This window comes from Mastomys coucha, unplaced genomic scaffold (assembly GCF_008632895.1).
Source record: "Mastomys coucha isolate ucsf_1 unplaced genomic scaffold, UCSF_Mcou_1 pScaffold21, whole genome shotgun sequence".
NCBI classification, from domain to species: Eukaryota; Metazoa; Chordata; class Mammalia; order Rodentia; family Muridae; genus Mastomys; species Mastomys coucha.
The window spans coordinates 89925621-89944312 of NW_022196904.1; the positions used below are offsets into that span (position 1 = coordinate 89925621).

General features: G+C 48.2%; 1 protein-coding gene across 7 annotated transcripts in view; it reads right to left on the reverse strand.

Annotated features, from left to right (window-relative positions):
• Window positions 1-12679: 12679 nt before the first annotated feature.
• P2ry2 (purinergic receptor P2Y2) overlaps window positions 12680-18692 on the reverse strand; it is a 52858-nt gene continuing 46845 nt past the window's right edge. For 4 of the 7 annotated variants that reach the window (XM_031387567.1, XM_031387566.1, XM_031387564.1 and 1 more), the window contains 2 exons: window positions 15636-15703; window positions 12680-15400 (listed from right to left, as the gene is read on the reverse strand). In XM_031387567.1, coding sequence (XP_031243427.1) covers window positions 14269-15400; window positions 15636-15703 — 1200 coding nt within the window. In that variant the 3' untranslated portion in view covers window positions 12680-14268. The remainder of the gene's footprint in view (window positions 15401-15635; window positions 15704-18692) is intronic. The other 3 variants (XM_031387568.1, XM_031387569.1, XM_031387570.1) reach the window with 1 other exon arrangement.

Consider the following 18692-nt stretch of genomic DNA (forward strand, 5'->3'; position numbering starts at 1 on the left):
ATATATGCGTGTATTGGTTTTAGAGAAAGGAATCTATATAATTTTATGTTCATAGAGAAAGAGAATTATGAGCAGCTGGTCTGTGTCTGTATCAGTCCACTGTGGGTCTTACCTTTAAATTTTTTTTACTTAATTTATTCCGGAACTGAAGACTGAACCTGCAACCCACATGCTTGCTAGATACTCTATCACTAAGCTGAGTCCCAGGCCCCTAAAGATGTGTTTTTATTTTCATTTATGTGTGTGTGTGTGTGTGTGTGTGTGTGTGTGTGTGTGTGTGTGCGCGCGCGCGCGCGTATGCTCGCTCTTGAGGAGGCCACAGGAGACCATTATTTTCCTCCTATACTACTTGGCCTTATTCCCTTAATACTGTGTCACCACATCTGGATCTAGGCTGGCAGTCAGCAAGCCGGTGATCCTCCTGTCTCCACGTCCCACAGAGCTGGGGTTACAGACGCAGGTGACTCAAACTCAAATCCTCCGGCTTGTATAGCAGGCACTCTTCCCACTGAGCCATCTAGGTACAAGTATTACTTATGATTTATTTATACTTCCCTTTGTCTTTGGACTATGTCTCCCTTAGGAAATTATTAACTCCAGAAAAAATAAAAAGTTCTACAAGATAGAAAATGTAGTCACCGGAAGCTGTAAGATGTGGCTGGGAACAGTACTTTCAACCTCATAAAACTGTGAACGCGGGAACAGTTAACTGCAACCCCCGCAGGAGGGCAGGGTCGAGGGGAGGGGCCTGCAGACAAAAGCTGGCGGGGTGGGGGTGGGGGTGGGGTGGAAAACAAGTGCCTGGAGGGCACAGTGCTGAGTGCAGAGCGCTCTGCCCTCCTCAGGGACGCTGCCTCAGCTGCTCTCATTTCTCTGGCCAAGACGGAGGCCCATTTCCTAATCTACTTAATAACGGGCAAATAATCTGGCGTCTGCTCAGCTCAGCCCATGGTCTTGGAACAAATGGACCCAATTAAAAGGCCATCATAAGGGAATTCAGGGAAAGAGGAAAAAGTCATTGATCAAATCAACTCCCAGCTGCCCTGGGACTGGCTTGTGAGTGGAAATAACAAGAGTCCTTCCCCTCACTGTGTCTAGGCCTCTCTCAAACCTGGAGGCCTTCTCACTGCTTGGGCCCCATCCTCCTCTGCCCCACCCTTTCCGGTGGATAAGCTCACTAGACCCTTGGGTTCAAGCTGGACCTAAGCCGATGGGGCAGGTCTGTAATCGTCTCTGGAGAGATGAAGTGTAGGAGAATCACAAGTTCAGGGTCATCCTTAGCTATAGGGAAGCAAATGGAGGAGAGACCCTGTCCCAAAGGAACAAAACCAGATTCTAGGCTGAGGACTTGGCTCGGTGGGAAGAGTGATTTGTCCAGATGCATGAAGCTCCTGGTCCAGTTCCCAGCACTGCATAAGACTAGGGATGGGGGGGACATGTGTAAAGTCCCAGTGCTAAGGAGGTAGATGCAGGAACACCCAAATATTAATGTCATCCTTGGCTACATGGCAAATTTGGGGTCAGTCAGGGAGTATGAGGCCTTGTCTGAAAAGAAAAGAAAACAGCAACGTTGCTACCACTGAAGCCCACATGCTTGCTAGGTACTCTATCACTAAGCATCCAGTCCTTCCCACTCTGGATTCTCCTCCCACAGCAGTGGTTCCTCTTAGTACACTGGGATTAAAGGTATGCTCCACCCTGCCTGGCAATATTATTGATTATTGCTCTCCTGACCTTCAGAGGCAGAGGCAGCATCTATGACCTTTTTTATTCACTAGCAATTTATTTACAAGAATATTGAAAGCACCTGACACGTAATAGGATTCTTTTTTCTTTTTCTTCATCTATCTGTCTGTCTGTCTGTCTGTCTATCTACCTATCTATCTGTCATTTATTTATTTACTCACTCAGACGGGATCTCTCTATAGAGCCCTGGCTGAGCTGGAACTTGCTACATAGATCAGGTTGTCCTGAAACTCACAGAAACCTATCTCCTTTGCTTCCTGAGTGCTGGGATTAAAGTCATGTGCCACTAGGCATGACTCATAGGATTATTGTTACCATTATTATTATTATTGTTATCAGAGGAAATGTATATTTACTGAGAAAAAACTGAGAAAGGACTCCCATGAGTGCACAGGGTCCCCCGGCTCTGGAGGGCAGGCTTCTGACTGTCAGGCGGTCAGTTTTCTTCTACCACGTGGATGTGGCAGATCGGACTCTGGCTGTCACGCTCAGCAACCAGTGCCTTTACCTGCTGAGCTAGTCATTGTCCCTTTTGTTTCCTTTCTTTTCTTTCTTTTTTTTTTTTTTTTTTTTTTTTACATAGGCTCCATTTAGCTCAGGCTAGCCTCACACTCCACTGTGCAGCTCAGGATGACCTTCAACTTCTAATCTTCCTGCCTTTGCCCGCCTAGTGCTGGGACCACAGTTCTGTGCTATGACAGCTGTTTGTTTAATTTACTTTGTGAAGAGGGCATTAATATCTAGTGAGTACCATCCGGTGCTGGGTAACCTCCAGGAGTTTACCCAGTGTGATGGCTGGCCATGTCAACCTGACTGAATCACTTAGGAGACATACCTCTGGGCTTGTCTTTGAGGGCATTTCCAGAGAGAAGTAATCAAGGTGGGAAGATCCATCTTGAAGGTGAGTGTCACTGTCTCACGGACCTGGGTCTCACACTGGATGAGGAGGAGAAAGGGAACTGTGGGTCAGCATTCATCTCTGTGCTGTGTGACTGCAGACATGATGGATGTGTCCTCTCTTAAACTGTGGACCAAAGTGTATCTGTTCCCCTTACGTTGCTGTTGTAAGGTATTATGTCACAACAGAAAATAGTCAATGCATCCACTGCATCTCAGCCATTCCTCATTGCAAACTGCACATTCATTCATTCATTCATTCATTCATAAAATAGTTGTATGGCACCTACAAGCCAGGCAATGCTCTGGACACAGAGAGGCAGTTCTCTCTGGAAACTTTATTCCAGCAGGAGGAGGCAGATGGTAAGGATGAACTATGGACTGAGTACAATTTTGCCTTTTTGTATAATGAGGAAACAGGGATGCTTAAAGTCACATGATTAATGAGGTATATAAATGCCACAGATGCAAAGAAATGGCATGGAGTAAGAGCTGGGGCTCGGACTCAATTCTATGTGATGTGGGACTTAAGGGGGTTCCATCTGTCTGTGGGTCAGCAGAAGCTTGGGGATGAGCAATGAGCAGGCCAGGGGGAGAGAAGTAGGAGCCTGGAGCTCTAGCTAAGGCTTGCCCATCACCTTTGTGCATTTTGTTCTATTCCACGGAACAAAATCCCATCCCAATATTTCAGCTCCACTTCTACATCAGTCAGATGTACTTTCCCTTCTCCTGTGCTTGGGCATTCAAATTATAGGACTAACTTCTGTCCTTTAAAGGTCAACATCACTGGCTGCTAAGACAACTCTATTGGCCACACTTCCCAGGGAACAGAGTACAGCTTTGGGAATCACCCTGAGAAGAGAAGACAGGAGGGTAGAGGTCTCTGGTGCTGTGCTAGAATGAGACAAGGAGAAAGTGTCCCGCCTGGATACTGGTCTGGCTGCACCCTTCTTTGGCTGTGACTGAACATTGAATAGGGCTTTCCCATAGTCAAATGAGTGCCCAGAACAGAATGACCTCCATCCCTGGCTGGGGAGGGAGGAAGCAGACATTATGGCAGAGGCAGAATCAGCCACTGTCACATAGCTGTCAAGTGACAATAAACATATTGAATCCTCTGTTTCAATCCATTGTTCCAATCCCACCCTTACCCTGATCCAGCTACAGCCTATCACACAGCTCACGAATTCATCCATATAGGTCGCAGTAGAGGACTCTTATCCATTCCCTGTGTCTCGGCAGGATTTGACCACCAAGGGGCAGCAGTGCAGCATCAAAAACCCAGATCTTCCCATGGTCAAAGCACAGAGACAGCTCCAAGAACTGACAACTGGGTGGAAGTTAAGCTGTGGACTGTTGCTGCCACGAGTTCTGGGGACAGGAAGTTCAAGCTGGAGGAATGTGTGGAGTGAAGAGGGAAAAGGAGAGAAGGCAGCTAGATCCTGTGCAGACTCCTGTCTCTTCTGCCAGCCCCCCTCGTGCCGATCCCCGAGGCCTGTCTTCTATCCCCAATGCCAACCTGATCCCTCAACACACTTTTTTTTTTTTAAAGAAAGACATTTATTTATCTTATGTATGTGAGTACACTGTCACTGTCTTCAGACACACCAGAAGAGGGCATTGGATCCCATTACAGATGATTGTGAGCCACCATGTGGTTGTTGGGAATTGAACTCAGGACCTCTGGAAGAGCAGCCAGTGCTCTTAACCACTGAGCCATCTCTCCAGACCCCTCACCATACTCCTAAACATGCAAGCACTCACTCAGATATGGTGTGCTCACCTCTGTAGACTTTTAGTTTCCTCTTCTCTGCTCAGACAGAATGCTCACCCTCCTCTGTCTTCAATTTGCTCCTTTGAGCCCAGGTCAAACCTTGGATGTGTGTTTCGTGGGCACATCACAAGACAGCAAGCTCCCACAATCCTGTCTTTGCTCCTTCCCTACAGCTTTTATACAGTTACTGCGATCTAGATTCTGGGTCTCATTCTTTTTTTTTTTTTTTTTTTTTTTTTTTTTTTTTTTTTTTTTTTTTTTTTTTTTTTTTTTTTTTTTTGTAAAGTGAGCACTCCTAACTGTGGAGCTGTCTCTTTAACCTGAAGGAACTTAGTTTCTAATGTGAAGACATGCTGGCATTTGGAGCCCTCCTCACAGAAATGCACAGCTGGACATGGTCAGAGAAGCATGGGGATAGCAGTGCCTGCTGGGGCACAATAAGAAGATGGAAAGTAAATGTGGATGGGAGAGTTAACCATAGAGTCTAGATTAAACCCCTGGACTGCTGAGAATCAAGTGCAAGCCTTTAATCCCAGCAGTCAGGAGGCAGAGGCCAGCCTGGTCTACATAGCAAGTTTCAAGACAGCTAGGAGTATACAGTGAAAGTCTGTAAGCAACAACAACAATAGCAACGACACCACCACCACCAACAGCAACAACAAGTCCAGCACAGTCAGCATTTGCTGTGAAGTTGCTGATGTGAAAGTAGATGGAGGTAGTATTCTTTTTAAAATTTTTTATTTTCTATCATTTTAAAATTATATATATGTGTGTCAGTGTTTGGTGTGTGCACATGAATGCAGGTGCCTGAGGAGGCTGGAGGCATTGGATTCCCCTGGAGCGGGAGTTACAGTTATGGCATGTACTGGGACCTGAATTCGGGTCCTCTACAAGAACAGTAGCCACACCAAAGTGCTAACCTATCTCTCCAGCCCAGAGATAATAGGCTTTTTTGATGGAGATGTAGAGGTATTTCCAAATAAGAATATTAAAATCACAATGAGCCATGATTAAGGGCTGAGTGTACATGGCTTCCTTTCCCAGATACTTTTTGGGACTCTCACAAATAAGATGTGTGAAACATCTTAAGTTTCCATGCAACCTGGACTTTACCCTATCAGCTATAATAGGGTAAGTGTACATCAGGATCACCCTATAGTTTTATTTATATTTCTTGGCAATCCTTTCAGATGTAACTTCAGAAGTCAGCAAAATTGTGTATATGGTTATTTACATTTTTTTAAATGAAAAAGAATCTGTCTTGAGGCAGAGGTTTCGGGTCCCTAGACTCACTGGGATGCCCTGGCTAGCAATGAATTTCTGAGCACCCTGCCTCTGCCTCTTGAGTGCTGCTGGGATACAGGTATGCACTGCCATCCTGGGTTTTATGTGATGCTGGAGATCAAACACTGGCTTTATACATGACAGACCCTACAACTGAGCAGCATCCCCAGCATTTCCTTCTTTGTGTGTATGTGTGTGTGTGTGTGATTTTAAAGACAATCTTGACTTTCTCTTGAGAAGACCACAGTCACACTTGGGCGTGTCATGTCCTTTTCCTGAATATCTGTCTGTCTGTCTGTCTGTCTGCTGGGCTGGGTCTCTCTGCTGCTGATGCTGAGGTTGCGCAATGCTTTAGTTAAAAGGAGGCAATGCATGGTCGGGAGATATTTTATTATAGGAAAGAGAAAAGAAGCCGGCCATGACCATGTGGAGATAAAGAAAGAAGAGGAAGAAGAGGAGAAGAGAAGGAGAGAGAGAGAGAGAGGACAAGAGAGGAAGAAAGCAAGAGAGAAAGAAGAGAGAAAGCAAGAGAGCAAGAGAAAGAGAGGAGGGGACAAACCACCCCTTATATTGTGAGGCGGGGCTATCTGTCTGTGGGGCATGGCATGCCTGGCTGTGGTCAGTGACTGGGGGTAGGGTCAAGCTAGAATGCTGGGAGCTTGCGGAAATGTTTATGTGACAGAACACACATCTCCTGTGGTGGGTGCTGTGAGAGGTTGTGATTGAAACAGGAGCCAGGGATCCAGGAGTCATGGCCAAATTCCTTCCCTCCCTTGCAGGCAGAATTATTGCCCACTGGGCCACTAGAGTTCCAGACTTATACTCGACTGGGCCCAGGTTACCTGAATAGACCACTGCCCCACATCTGTCTGTTTGTCTGTCTACTTGTTGTGTATGTATAAGTCAGAAGACAACTGTGGAATCAGTTCTGTCTTCCCACCATGTGGGTCTTGCACTCAAACTCAGACTGTCTGCCATGGCATTGGAGCCTTTGCCACTGAGCTGTCTCTCCAGCTTTGGCTTTCCAATAGTCCCCAAAGCTTAAGTACATTCTCAACTCTTCTGAATGAAACTCAATGTGGCATGTGTGTGGAGGTCAGAGGACAACATGTGAGTCAGTTCTGTCCTTCTACCATGTGAGTCCCAGGAGTCTGACAAACTCCAGCTGTCAGGCTTGGTGACAGGCTCCTTTCTTTTTGTTTTTACTGTTTTGTTTTCTTGAGACAGGGTCTCACTGCATAGCCTTGGCTGGCCTGGAACTCACAGAGATCCTCCTGTCTCTGCCTCTCCAGGGCTGGGACTTTAATTTTTCAATCAGAGGTGTGGGCTACCAAGCATAACCATTTTGCTAGCCTGGAAATTCTTTTCTGCAGTGAAGTTAAGAGTCCTGGCTTCGCTTGAGTGGAAGCCACTGAAAGGAACTTTTCAGGCAGCTTGGAGCTCCAGTTTGTGAGCCACTGCCCCAGCCAGACAGCCTCGGCCCACTCCCTGCAGAGGAGAGAGATGTTCAGAGGAAGAGAGGGATGGAAAAGGAGCTGTGCTCCAGGCAGAGGGCTGAGCATGAATTCAAGCAGGGACTGGACTCTCAAATTCCAATGAACTTTATCAGTTACCCAAAGTGACTCAGGGTGTTAGAGCTGGCCAAGAGGCAGTGTACAGACAGGAAAGGGAAGTCACACAGCTCCTAGCAGCAGCTTGGATGGGAAGGACACGGCCATCCACAGTCAGGGCTGGCTGCAACTTGCTGTTGAATAACCTGGAAGAGAAATACCAGCCTTGCCTGTCAGAGGAAGAGCCTGAATTTGCTCCAGTCCAGTCCCTGCCCCTTCCCCACCCCGTGAGGATGACCGTGGCCTGAGCTCATACCTGCCCCTTCTCCACCCCGTGAGGATGATGGTGGCCTGAGCTCATACCTGCCCCTTCTCCACCCCGTGAGGATGATGGTGGCCTGAGCTCATACCTGCCCCTATCCCAGTGGTCTGTGTTCCCAGATGACTCCTTTCCCTTAGAGCTTTTCCTTGAATTCTGAACGCACCACAACTACAACCAAAGCTACCGTCTTTATTTTTATTTATTATTTTTTAAAAAAGATTTTATTTTTTTTTATTTATATGCGTATACTGTAGCTGTCTTCAGACACACCAGAAGAGGGCATCAGATCCCATTACAGATGGTTGTGAGACACTGCGTGGTTGGTGGGAATTGAACTCAGAACCTCTGGAAAAGCAGGCAGTGCTCTTAATCACTGAACCACCTCTTCAGCCTGCTATTGTCTTTATTTTTAAAGATTAATTTTATGTATAAGCATTTTTCTTGTCTGTATGTATGTGCACTATGTGTGTACTTGGTGCCCATGGAGGTCAGAAGAGGGGATCAGATCCCTTGAGACTGCAGTTAGGAATGGCTGTGGACCACCACATGGGAGCTAAGAACCAAACCAGGGTCCTCTGCAAGAGAAACAAGTGTTTTTAACAGCTGAGTCCTCTCTCCAGCCCCCTTGCTACTGTCATGGCTTTTCCACAGTGGACAATGATTCTTCCCAGGTTCAGAGGCTGGTAGTGTGAGGTCACATGGCTAGGTTCTTCCCAGTTACGACACACAAACTTCCTGTTGAGTCCTCACATGGTATGAAGAGATGAGGGAGCTTTCTGGCAGAAGTGCAGTGGGGGGGCTTCCTTTGAACATTTCTTAGAATCACATTTATTTGTGTTGTGGGGAGCACATGTGGAGTTCCGAGGACAACATAGTGAAGTTGGTATGTCATCAAACTTAGGTTTCTCCAGTGACCTCGAGACACAGAATAAGCCAATCATGAACTGGAAACCCTTCCACTGTGAGTCAGAAAAAACCTTTTTTACTGGAACTTAATGTATGCCTGCAATCTCAGCACTTAGGAAGTTGGAGCAGGAATTCACATAGCCTGGGCTATATGAGATACTCTCTCATCCTCTCCCTGAGTTCTAAACCATTTCTCTTTATAAGTTTATAACTTTCAGTACTTTGTTACAGTAACGGAAAGCTGGCCAATATAGGCACTAATCCCATTCATGGGGTCTTCATCCTCATGACCTACATACCTAGCCAAGGCGCACCTCCCCCAAATCAGCACTTTGAAAATTCAAGTTTCTTGAGTGTTTGTTTGAAACAGAGTTTTACATAGCTGGTCTCCAGTGAGCTCTCTGAGTTACCAGGATGTCCTTGAACTTCTGATCCTCTTGCCTCACCTCTCCAGTGTTGGAATTACACTGGCATGTAACATCACATCTGGCAGGCAATTAAGATTTCAGTACATGGATTATGGGGGACACATCTAGCCCCCTAATAGCCACATTTGGTAAAAATGAGTCTGAAAGTTCAGACCTTTGCTTTGAGCTCTTTGCTCAAAGATGAGAACCAGAGATTCAGCCCCATTACTTCTCTTTTCCTCACCACCTAGTCTTGTAGGAGCCTCTGGTCTGGGGCCCTTGAAAGCAAGCTAGAGCTAAAGAGGGCCGCTGAGACAGAAGGAACATCCAGAGAGCTGTGGGCTTGTATCTAGGCTTCACTCTGACTTCTGTGTGGCTTTAGATATGTGTAGACTCTTCTTTGACAGCGGTGTGACCTTGGACAGGGCATAGGCCTCTCTGGGCCTGCAGTCCTCTAAAACAGCCAAACAAGGAAAAGTGTTTGTGCTGTTTTGTAGCCATGAGGAGTCAGCTGCCCCAGGAAATTATGTCAGTAGGAAGGAGAAGAGCAGGGTAGGGAGCTCCCAAGGATGGGCACAGGGGATATTTTGAGGCAGGCAGATCCCCCACGTCACTACTGGACAATAGTCTAGGGGGGGATCATTGTGTTGTGAGTGGAAAGTTCTTTTTTGACTCCATTGCTGACAATAATCCAACATAGTGGGTGGAGACCCTGGGGACAGGGTTTGGTCCAACAAGTGACTGGCTCATTGTTCCTGGCTGGGACAGAGCTGAAACAGGACACCCAGATGGGCTGGTGCAGAAACCAGGGCAAACCCCAAAAGCTCCTTCTGAATAAAGACAAACTAGACAGAGCCAGTTGTTAAGTATTGGGAAACTGAGGCCCAGAGAACAGAAACAGTTTGCCCAGGTCCTGCCAACATGGACAGAGGGAGATGGTTTTGACCCTTGGGCTCTATTCTTCTTTCTTTCTTTCTTTTTTTTTGTTTTTGTTTTTGTTTTTTTGTTTTTTTTTGTTTGTTTTTTGTTTGTTTGTTTGTTTTGTTTTGTTTTTTTTGAGACAAGGTTTCTCTGAGTAGCCCTGGCTGTCCTGGAACTCACTCTGTAGACCAGGCTGGCCTCGAACTCAGAAATCCACCTGCCTCTGCCTCCCAAGTGCTGGGATTAAAGATGTGCGCCACCACCGCTCGGCTCCATTCTTCTTTCTCTGCCCCCAGGACAGCTCAGCCTGCAACCAAGTCAGCCTGGCTACCCTGCCCTCTTCACCTACAAAAGAAGTATACTGTGTGGGATTGTGTGGTAGCAATGAAGTCCTTTACCTCCTGGTAGGCTTTACAATCCTTACAGAACAGCTGTTGTGCCTTGATGGTGTGAACCCTTAATGCATTGACAGAAGAACCAGAACCCAGAAGCAACGCCTCCAGACTCACCCAGAAATGGCAAGTGGGGCACCTCAGGTCGCATAGCAGAAGCTGCCCATTTGTTACCTTCTATGACTCACCTTCAGGTCAATGCTTTCCTTTAAGATCTCAGGGCACTTGATGGAATGGAGACACGTCTATAGACAACCAGGGTGGGCACACACAGTCAGGAGATGGTAGGCAAGCCCGCTTGGAGGGTGGGTAGGATCTTTCTACTCCTCTTCTCCCACTCACTGTCTGCTATTCCCCTCTGTTGCCATTTTCATACAAGGGTCTGGAGGCACACATAGGCCTGTGTACCTAAAAGCCACCCAATGACAAGCATGGTAAAACTGAGGCCGTATTTTCCCTAGGATGGACCTGAAACCTTCCTTCCACAGTTTGTTGGGGTAGAAATTTTGGTCTCAGGGTTACAGTCACTTACTCATCAGGCTCTGGGGAGCTAGGTCCAAGTGCTAATCTCTGTCCCCTAGCAGTATGTGCATAGCATTTTCTATGTGGCAGATACTGGACTGTGTGTGTGTGTGTGTGTATGTGTGTGTGTGAGGGTGTGTGTGTTTGTGTGTGTGGAGTCTGAGGTAAGCCTCCTAAGAGCCTGCATGGGAGGTTGTATCTCACTGAGATGAGAAAAGTGAGGTGCTGTGAGATGGAGCCATGTGCTCAAGGGACAATGTTGGAAGAGGAGAAGTGATCCTTAAACCAAATCTGTGTGCTGACCCTGCTCCCCACTACACTGACAGTCAGGGTCTGAATCATGACAAAGAGCACAGATAGACCCTCCTGACCTGTGGCAGCGTGGGATGCTAGAGAATCACGGGGGAGCTTTGGTGACATGAACTTTGCCTTGACACAGTCTTGGCTGTGTTACCTGCAGCCTGCCTGGACCAAGCCTTCTTCCAACTGCTCTCTGCTGTTAAGTAGCACTAGTAAGGGGTGTGAAGGATAACTAAGCCATGTGTGAGACATAGGCCAGTACAGGAGGTCCAGCCTCTATGACCCATTCTAATAACATAAACCCAAATCTGCTGTGATGAGTGTAGATGGGACTGGGGTGGTGGCTGGCATGCACCAAGGCATGGACATGTTGTCTAGAATATTTTTCTGATCTTGGAGGACAATGACATCAGGGTCCTCTATTGAACCTCCCTTCCATCCAGGCATCCACATGGATGGGGACCACACAGTGGCTTGCTCCTAGGAAGCTGTCTTTGAATCACTGCATGCAGATTTCATAGGACACAGGGCCTAGAATCAGGAAGGCCACTCCTGGTTACTTGGTGTTCACTGAGAAGAGCTGTAGAGACCAGTAAGCATTTACCCAGCTTGTCCAGCCTGCCCCATTCTAATTTCCTGGTGTTAAGTCTCTGATCACAATTCTCTAGCTCTGGAGGCAGGGGTGGGGGAGGGGGAAGAGCTGGGCTGTTCAGGGGGCACAGGATACTCATGGAGTCACTCACTGATCTATACGGGAGGGGGTGGCACAGTAACAGGAGCAGCCCAAGCCCCCAGCTCATACCCAGGAACCACACTGACCTTGGATAAGGCCTCTCCCCTCCCTGGCTTTGAGTCTTCAGCTGGAATGGACAACCCTTGGGCTCCTGTCTAGTGGCTGTGTGGCTCCTGTGCACTTTCACAGTGGCCTTCAGGACCCAGTAGCCCTGGGATGTGGTGTGAAGGTAGGGGGGTGGGCAGGGAGGCCCAGAGGATAAGAAGAGATATTTTGAGCATAGGCAGGTCACCTCACGTCACTGCTGGACAATGGTCCAGAGTTGGTGGAAAATCTTGGTCTTACTTGGGCTGAAAATAGCACCCGGCAGAAGGGTCAAGAATCTTACCAGCCAGGCAAGTGGCCTGGATGCTGGTCACCACAGGAATCGGAAGTCTGATTGGCTCCTGGAGGTGGGACCGTAGGCCTATCCCTGGTTCCCTAGGAAGCATTACTACCAATGGCTGCCACAGAACTAGGTAGTGAGAAGTGTTCCTAGGCCCTGTGTCCTCTGAAATCTGCTTGCAGTGATTAAAGAAAGTTCTGGGAGCAAGCCACAGCGTGGTCTCCATCCATGTGGATGCTGAGTTCTGCGGTTTCTAGAGCAGCTATGGTTGTGTGTGTGTGTGTGTGTGTGTGTGTGTGTGTGTGTGTGTGTATAAACTAGGGGGACTCTGATCCACGGTGAAAACAGGCCTATCCCCTATCACAGGTGAACATTCAGGGTCCCTCCAAGTCATGATGTGCATCTCTGCCTCTAGGGCTCAGCACAGCTTAGAGCTTATCTGCAGGAAGGGTCTGCCCATAAACTGTCTGAGCCCTGTCTGTGCAGGGTTAGAAAGAGATAGGTTCAGGCCTGCAAGAAAGACCCAGGACACTCCACAAGTGGAAGTTACCAAAGCTCCGAGGGGCTCCAGGTACATTAACATAGTATGAACATAGAATGCGTGAGGTGGGCATCTTGTGCTCTTCTGGGCAGATGACTCTGAATTACACAATGCAGAATAATTAGTTGGTTGGGTCCTGGCCTGTGATGGCTCCTTGTCATTGGTGGGTGCTCTGGAGGTAAGCTGTATAAAGAGACTGCTTATAAACCGGCTGCTTGGGGGAGATGTGATAAGTTACTTGAGCCTAGGAATTCTAAGGATTCTGAGCCACATTGCAAGACCCCAAATCAAAGCAACAAAATACAGAGAGCAACTTGTCACCTTTGCCCATTCCTGCCTAAACCCCAGAGCTGGCCCCGTCCACTTTCATGCATTCCAGGGACCGCTCCCTGACCAGGGCTCACACAGTGCCAGCTAGTCAACATGGTTGGTGCTGAAGTACCCTGCATCTGCTTTTAAGAACCAGTTGTTGGACAGGTGTGGCATCTGCCTGTAATCCCAGCGCTTTGTCGATTGAGGCAAGAGGGTAAGGAGTTCAAGGCCAGCTTCAGCTACCTGGCAAATTTGTAGGCCGCCTTTGGTTACCCGAGATCCTGCCTAATCAGCAACGCTACCCTCCCCCACAAGCCCAGAAAAAAAGAACCAGTTGTTGATTTTTCAGGAATTTTGCAATGGGTTTGCCAATGTTTTGGTGATTTGAAATTGAAATAGGATTGGCCACAGTGGGATTGCTTGCACCACAGGGATTGGCAGTGTTATAAATAAAAGCCCCTCCCCACCCCAGATCAGTTAAATGATTCGACATTTAACCAGCAAATGTGAGGTTTTGTGAACTGGGTAACCCCAAACACCAGAACCCTGTTTGATTCTTCTCCATGCTTGGTATAGCACAACACAGAAGACAAGTGGCTTAAAAAGCAGGGTTGACCTGGAGGACTGAGGAGAGGTCCTCGGTCTGAGACTTCCTACTGCTGAAGGAAGGCAGGTGGATAACAGGCCTTCGTGTGGGTGGTGACAGCTTTCCAGGCCATGCCCCAGAGCACAGCCCAATGGGTGGCACAGCCTTTCTTGTAAGTTACGGCTTCCACCTGCTGCCAGCCCAGGGGAGTCTCCAGGGATCTGACATTAGCTCTCATATGTTTGTCTCTTGGCCTGAGGGTCCTCCTCTGAGCTGAGTCCCTCATAGTGCCCAGGTCATCCTACATCACTATTGGAACAAGAGCCCTCTAGTCACCTTCTGATTCTACTCCTAAACCAGGTAGCAAGCCTGGACTCTGCTGTGTCCTCCCTGGACCTGCTTCTCCCTTGGATTTAGGGGGCTGAACCTCAGCCTAGGTACCCTGGCAGGAATGGCAGCTGTCTGCATGGGAGTCAGGTGGCATTGCCTTTCTTAAGGTATGATTTCCCAACTCACACCTACAAATGATTGGGGACTTCAGGATCCTGTTACTCATGGGACCACAAGATGAGTATCCTGAGCCTCTGCCAAGTGAGAGCTGTTGATGATCCACACCAGAGGATATCAGCCCCTTTAACAAGCCTTGGTCCCCTACAGCTCCCCTTCATGAACTATCAGCTGATTGAGGTGCTATAGCCGAATGTCCTTAGTCTCACTTCCAGCTGGTGTGGACTCTGTCCGTCTTGAGTCGTCACTGCTGATTGATAAATCTTTCCTCACAGTGTCAGTTCTGTTAGGCCTGCGCAGGCCCAGCTTACGACTAGCCTGTGGGCTTGGAGTAGGCTCTGTGGGTGGCTTGGCATCCCGGGCAAAGCGGACAAGTCTCTGCCCTGCCAGGAAGTAGAGCACAGGGTCAAGGCAACTGTTGGCGCTGGCCAGTGGCCGGGTGATCTTATATGCCATGTTGATGGCGTTGAGGGTGTGGCAGCTGAGGTCCAGTGATCGGAAGGAGTAGTAGAGGGTGCGGGTGACGTGGAAAGGCAGGAAGCAGAGGGCGAAAACCGCCAGTACCAAGGCAATGGTGCGCACAGACTTGCGCTTGGCCCGGGGCAGACCTCCTGTGGTCCCATAAGCCGGTTTGAGCAGCCGCCGGGCCATGAGCACGTAACAGACCAGGATGATGGAAAAGGGTACAGCAAAAAGCAGACCCAGCATGACGGAGCTGTAAGCCACAAATTGGCTAAAGAGCTCTCGGGCTGAGGTGTCGTGGCAGGTGATTCGGGTCCCCCGCACGCTGGTAGTGACGAAGTAGAGCACGGGTGCCTGGCAGGCCAGCACCAGGACCCATACCACCGCAGCCACCCGGCGAGCATAATGGGCCCGGCCCCAGCGCAGGGAGTGCAGAGGGCGCAGGACGCCCAGGCACCGGTGCACGCTGATGCAGGTGAGGAAGAGGATGCTGCAGTAGAGGTTGGTGTAGAAGAGGAAACGCACCAGCTTGCAGAGCACTGTGCTAAATGGCCAGTGGTCACCCTGGGCGTAGTAATAAACCAGCAGCGGCAGGGAGGCTGCGTAGAGAGAGTCAGAAACTGCCAGGTGAAACATGTAGGTGGTGGAGGCATTCCAGGTCTTGAGGCGGCACAGGAAGATGTAGAGAGCCACGACGTTCAGGCACAACCCGAGCACGCACACCACACCATAGGACACGGGCAGCAGCACATACTTGAAGTCCTCGTTGAAGCGACACTTGTAGCCCAGTTCGTCCCCCTCCCAGGTGCCATTGATGGTGCTATTCCAGGGTTCCAGGTCTGCGGCCATTGCCCTGAAGGAAAGGGAGGTGTGGAAAGAAAGCTGTCATGACCGGCCTCAAAGTGGGAGGGGCCTTGTTAATATTTGCCTTAGGCTAGAGATATAGCTTGGTGATAGATCGCTTGCTTGGCATGCAGGAGGCCCTGGGTTCATACCCCATCAACCCACATACTAAAGATTTGCCTAAGTCAGATGTAGTGACCCACTCCTATAATCCTAACACTTACACTCCTATAATCCTGACTTACAGAGGTAAAAGAATTGTGAGTTGAGAGCTTGCTTGGGCATCCTGGGCTACATAGTAAGTAAGACCTGTCTGAAAAGCAAACAAACAGAACAAAACAACACAAAGACCATCATCATCAACAACATCAACAACAACAACAACAACAAAAACCCTTGTTTACCCAAATCAAGGCTTTTTTTCTTTTTTTTTCCTCTGTGTGTAGCCTGGGCTGCCCTGGAACTCACTCTGTAGACCAGACTGGCCTCAAACTCATAGTGATCCACCTGCCTCTGTCTCTTGAGTATTGGAATCAAAGGTATGCACCACCACTGCCCAAACTTGTCTTGTCATGTGACCTGCACCCCATCCTGCACACAGAATCTCCTAACGCCCCAGAAACTTGTGAGATCCATGAAAACCAACATTACACAATTCTAGCTCCACAACAGGGTGAGTGAACGGCAGTCTAAGGGCTGACTAGAGCCCACCAGCCTGGAACACAGCCACGCCCATCTGTTGAGTTAAGCAGTTCTGATCGAGACCACATGGTCTCCACAGTCTAATGACCCCCTTGTTCTATACCCCTGGATCAGATAATCCAAGACTGAGGACTCAGAGGCTTGGGACAGAGATCTGGGGGGCTCCAGAGGGGTACAACTTCAGATTATAGGAAGTGGCCTCAAGATTGACCCTCTGCAGCACCCCAGTGCTCACTGCCCACTAAGTTTCTCTGGTCTGCCCATCCAACATGGCCAAGTCCTCATGAACTCTCAGCTTCAAAATCCATCCTCTATGTCTCCTGGGATTGGATTTGCAAAGCTCTCCCTCTTCCATCAGTCAGTTTCTTGTGCATCTTCTTAGATCTCTAACTTTTATTTTATGTGTATGAGTGTTTTGCTTGTGTCTATATCTGTGCACCAAGTGTGTCGCCGGTGCCTGCAGAGGTCAGAGGATTCACCGGAACTGAAGCTATGGAAACCAGTACATTCTCTGTGGGTACTGGTAACAGAACCCCAGTCCTCTGCAAGAGCCACAAATGCTCCTAACTACCAATATGTCTCTCCAGCCCTTGTTCAGCTTTTTGTTTTGTTTTGTTGAGGCAGGGTTTTTCCATGTAGCCCTGCCTGCCTGGAACTCTCTCTGGAGAGGAGGCTGGCCTCAAACTTACAGAGATCCACCTGCCTCTGCCTCCCAAGTTCTGGCATTAAAGATGTGCGTCACCACTGCCTGGCTCAACTTTTCTTTCTTTCTTTCTTTCTTTCTTTCTTTCTTTCTTTCTTTCTTTTTTTTTTTAAATGTTACTGCTATATTCTGGAACTTTCTACATCTGCGAACAGCAGTCCTGTTCTCCACCTGTGAGGGGACAACTAGATAGGGCAGTGATCTTCCTAGAGAGCCGGGGGGAGGGGGGGAGTCTGGGTTTGCTGTGGGATGAAGGAGAGAGGGGGTTTCTTTGGAGGAGTAAGTTTAGCTCTTCTGGGCCTTCCCTGGTACCTTTTGCACCGGATGTCTTTCTACCATCTTTGAGCCTTATAGTTTGCCCCTAATCAAAGGGCCTGGCCAGCCAGTGGACAATGAATGCCTGGAGGGAAGGTGGCCACCTCTCCTCCCCTCTGCATTCCACCCTGTCGCCACTAAGAGCTCTTTCAGATCAGAATGAGGAGGCCCACATCTGCCATCCCAGCACTCAGGAGGTTGAGGCAGGAGTAGAAGGAGTTTGAAGCCAGCCTGGCTACCTAGAAAGACTGTCTCAGAACAGTATGGGGCTGGTGAAATGACTCAGCCGGAAAATGTACCTGCTGCCAAGACTAATGACCTGAGGCCAAGGCGAGGACCCCAACAGTAGAAGAATAGACTCTCCCAAGTGGTCCTGTGACCGTCACATGTGCACTGTGGCACATGTGCACCACAGACATATGCACAAAACAAATAAGCAACGGACACCACAGATATGAAGTATGTGCATGGAAAAGAAAATGACAAGTCTTCTTGGGCTGGAGTAGAAAAGTTTTATCCAAAGGGGCACAAGGCAAGACTTGACCTAATACAATGTGGTGAATAATCAGCTTCTTTTATCTCCATTTTCCTGAGCCAACAATTTGCTATGACTACAGAGAGCAAGATTGTGTGGTTAAATCTTATTTTATTAGACAGATTCAAAATAAATTTAAAAAACCCTTTGATTTATGTATTTATGCATATGAATGCCTTGCCTGAATGTATGTACTTATGTACATGTGTGTGCCTAATTTCTGTAGAGATCTGAAGGCAGGTTAGGTCCTGCCTTGGTTGTGAGCCACCGTGTGGATGCTGGGTCCTCTACAATTACAGCAATTACTCTTAACCACTGAGCCATTCTTCACCTCAGAAAGATGAATTTAAAAAGTCTGTGTATGGGTTTTGCCTGGATATACATGTGCTACGTCATGCAGGCTGGAGAAGGCATCTGCTTCCTTGGAGCTGGAGTTAGAAATGGTTGTGAGCCACCAGGTGGGAATCAAACCTGGGTCCTCTGCAAGAAAGCTGCTGAGCCATCTCTCCAGCACCAGGAAATTGTCAATTTAACAACAAAAGTGTTTCTTTCTTTCTTTCTTTCTTTCTTTCTTTCTTTCTTTTTTTTTTTTAAAGATTTATTATTATTATACACAGTATACTGTAGCTGTCTTCAGACTTGCCAGAAGAGGGCGTCAGATCTCATTACGGGTGGCTGTGAGCCACCATGTGGTTGCTGGGATTTGAACTTAGGACCTTTGGAAGAGCAGTCAGTACTCTTACCCGCTGAGCCATCTCACCAGCTTACAAAAGTGTTTCTTAAACTGTAGTATTCCTCCTTTGGAAGCACTGTAGGGAATTCTTTGCTTGCATTTTCATAATAAATCTACATTCTCTCTGTCTAAAGGGAATCAAAGCAAAAATGACAATAACAACATCACTCTCATCCGCAGGCAGGGAGCATGCACCGGGACTGAAGGGCACAGCAGACTGAACATGAGGGTCCCAGCTAAGAAACCCTCCTTCATCTCAGGGGTCAAATCCCGGCCTTGGAGAATGGTAGTGACAAACCTCCCCTTAGGAGGAG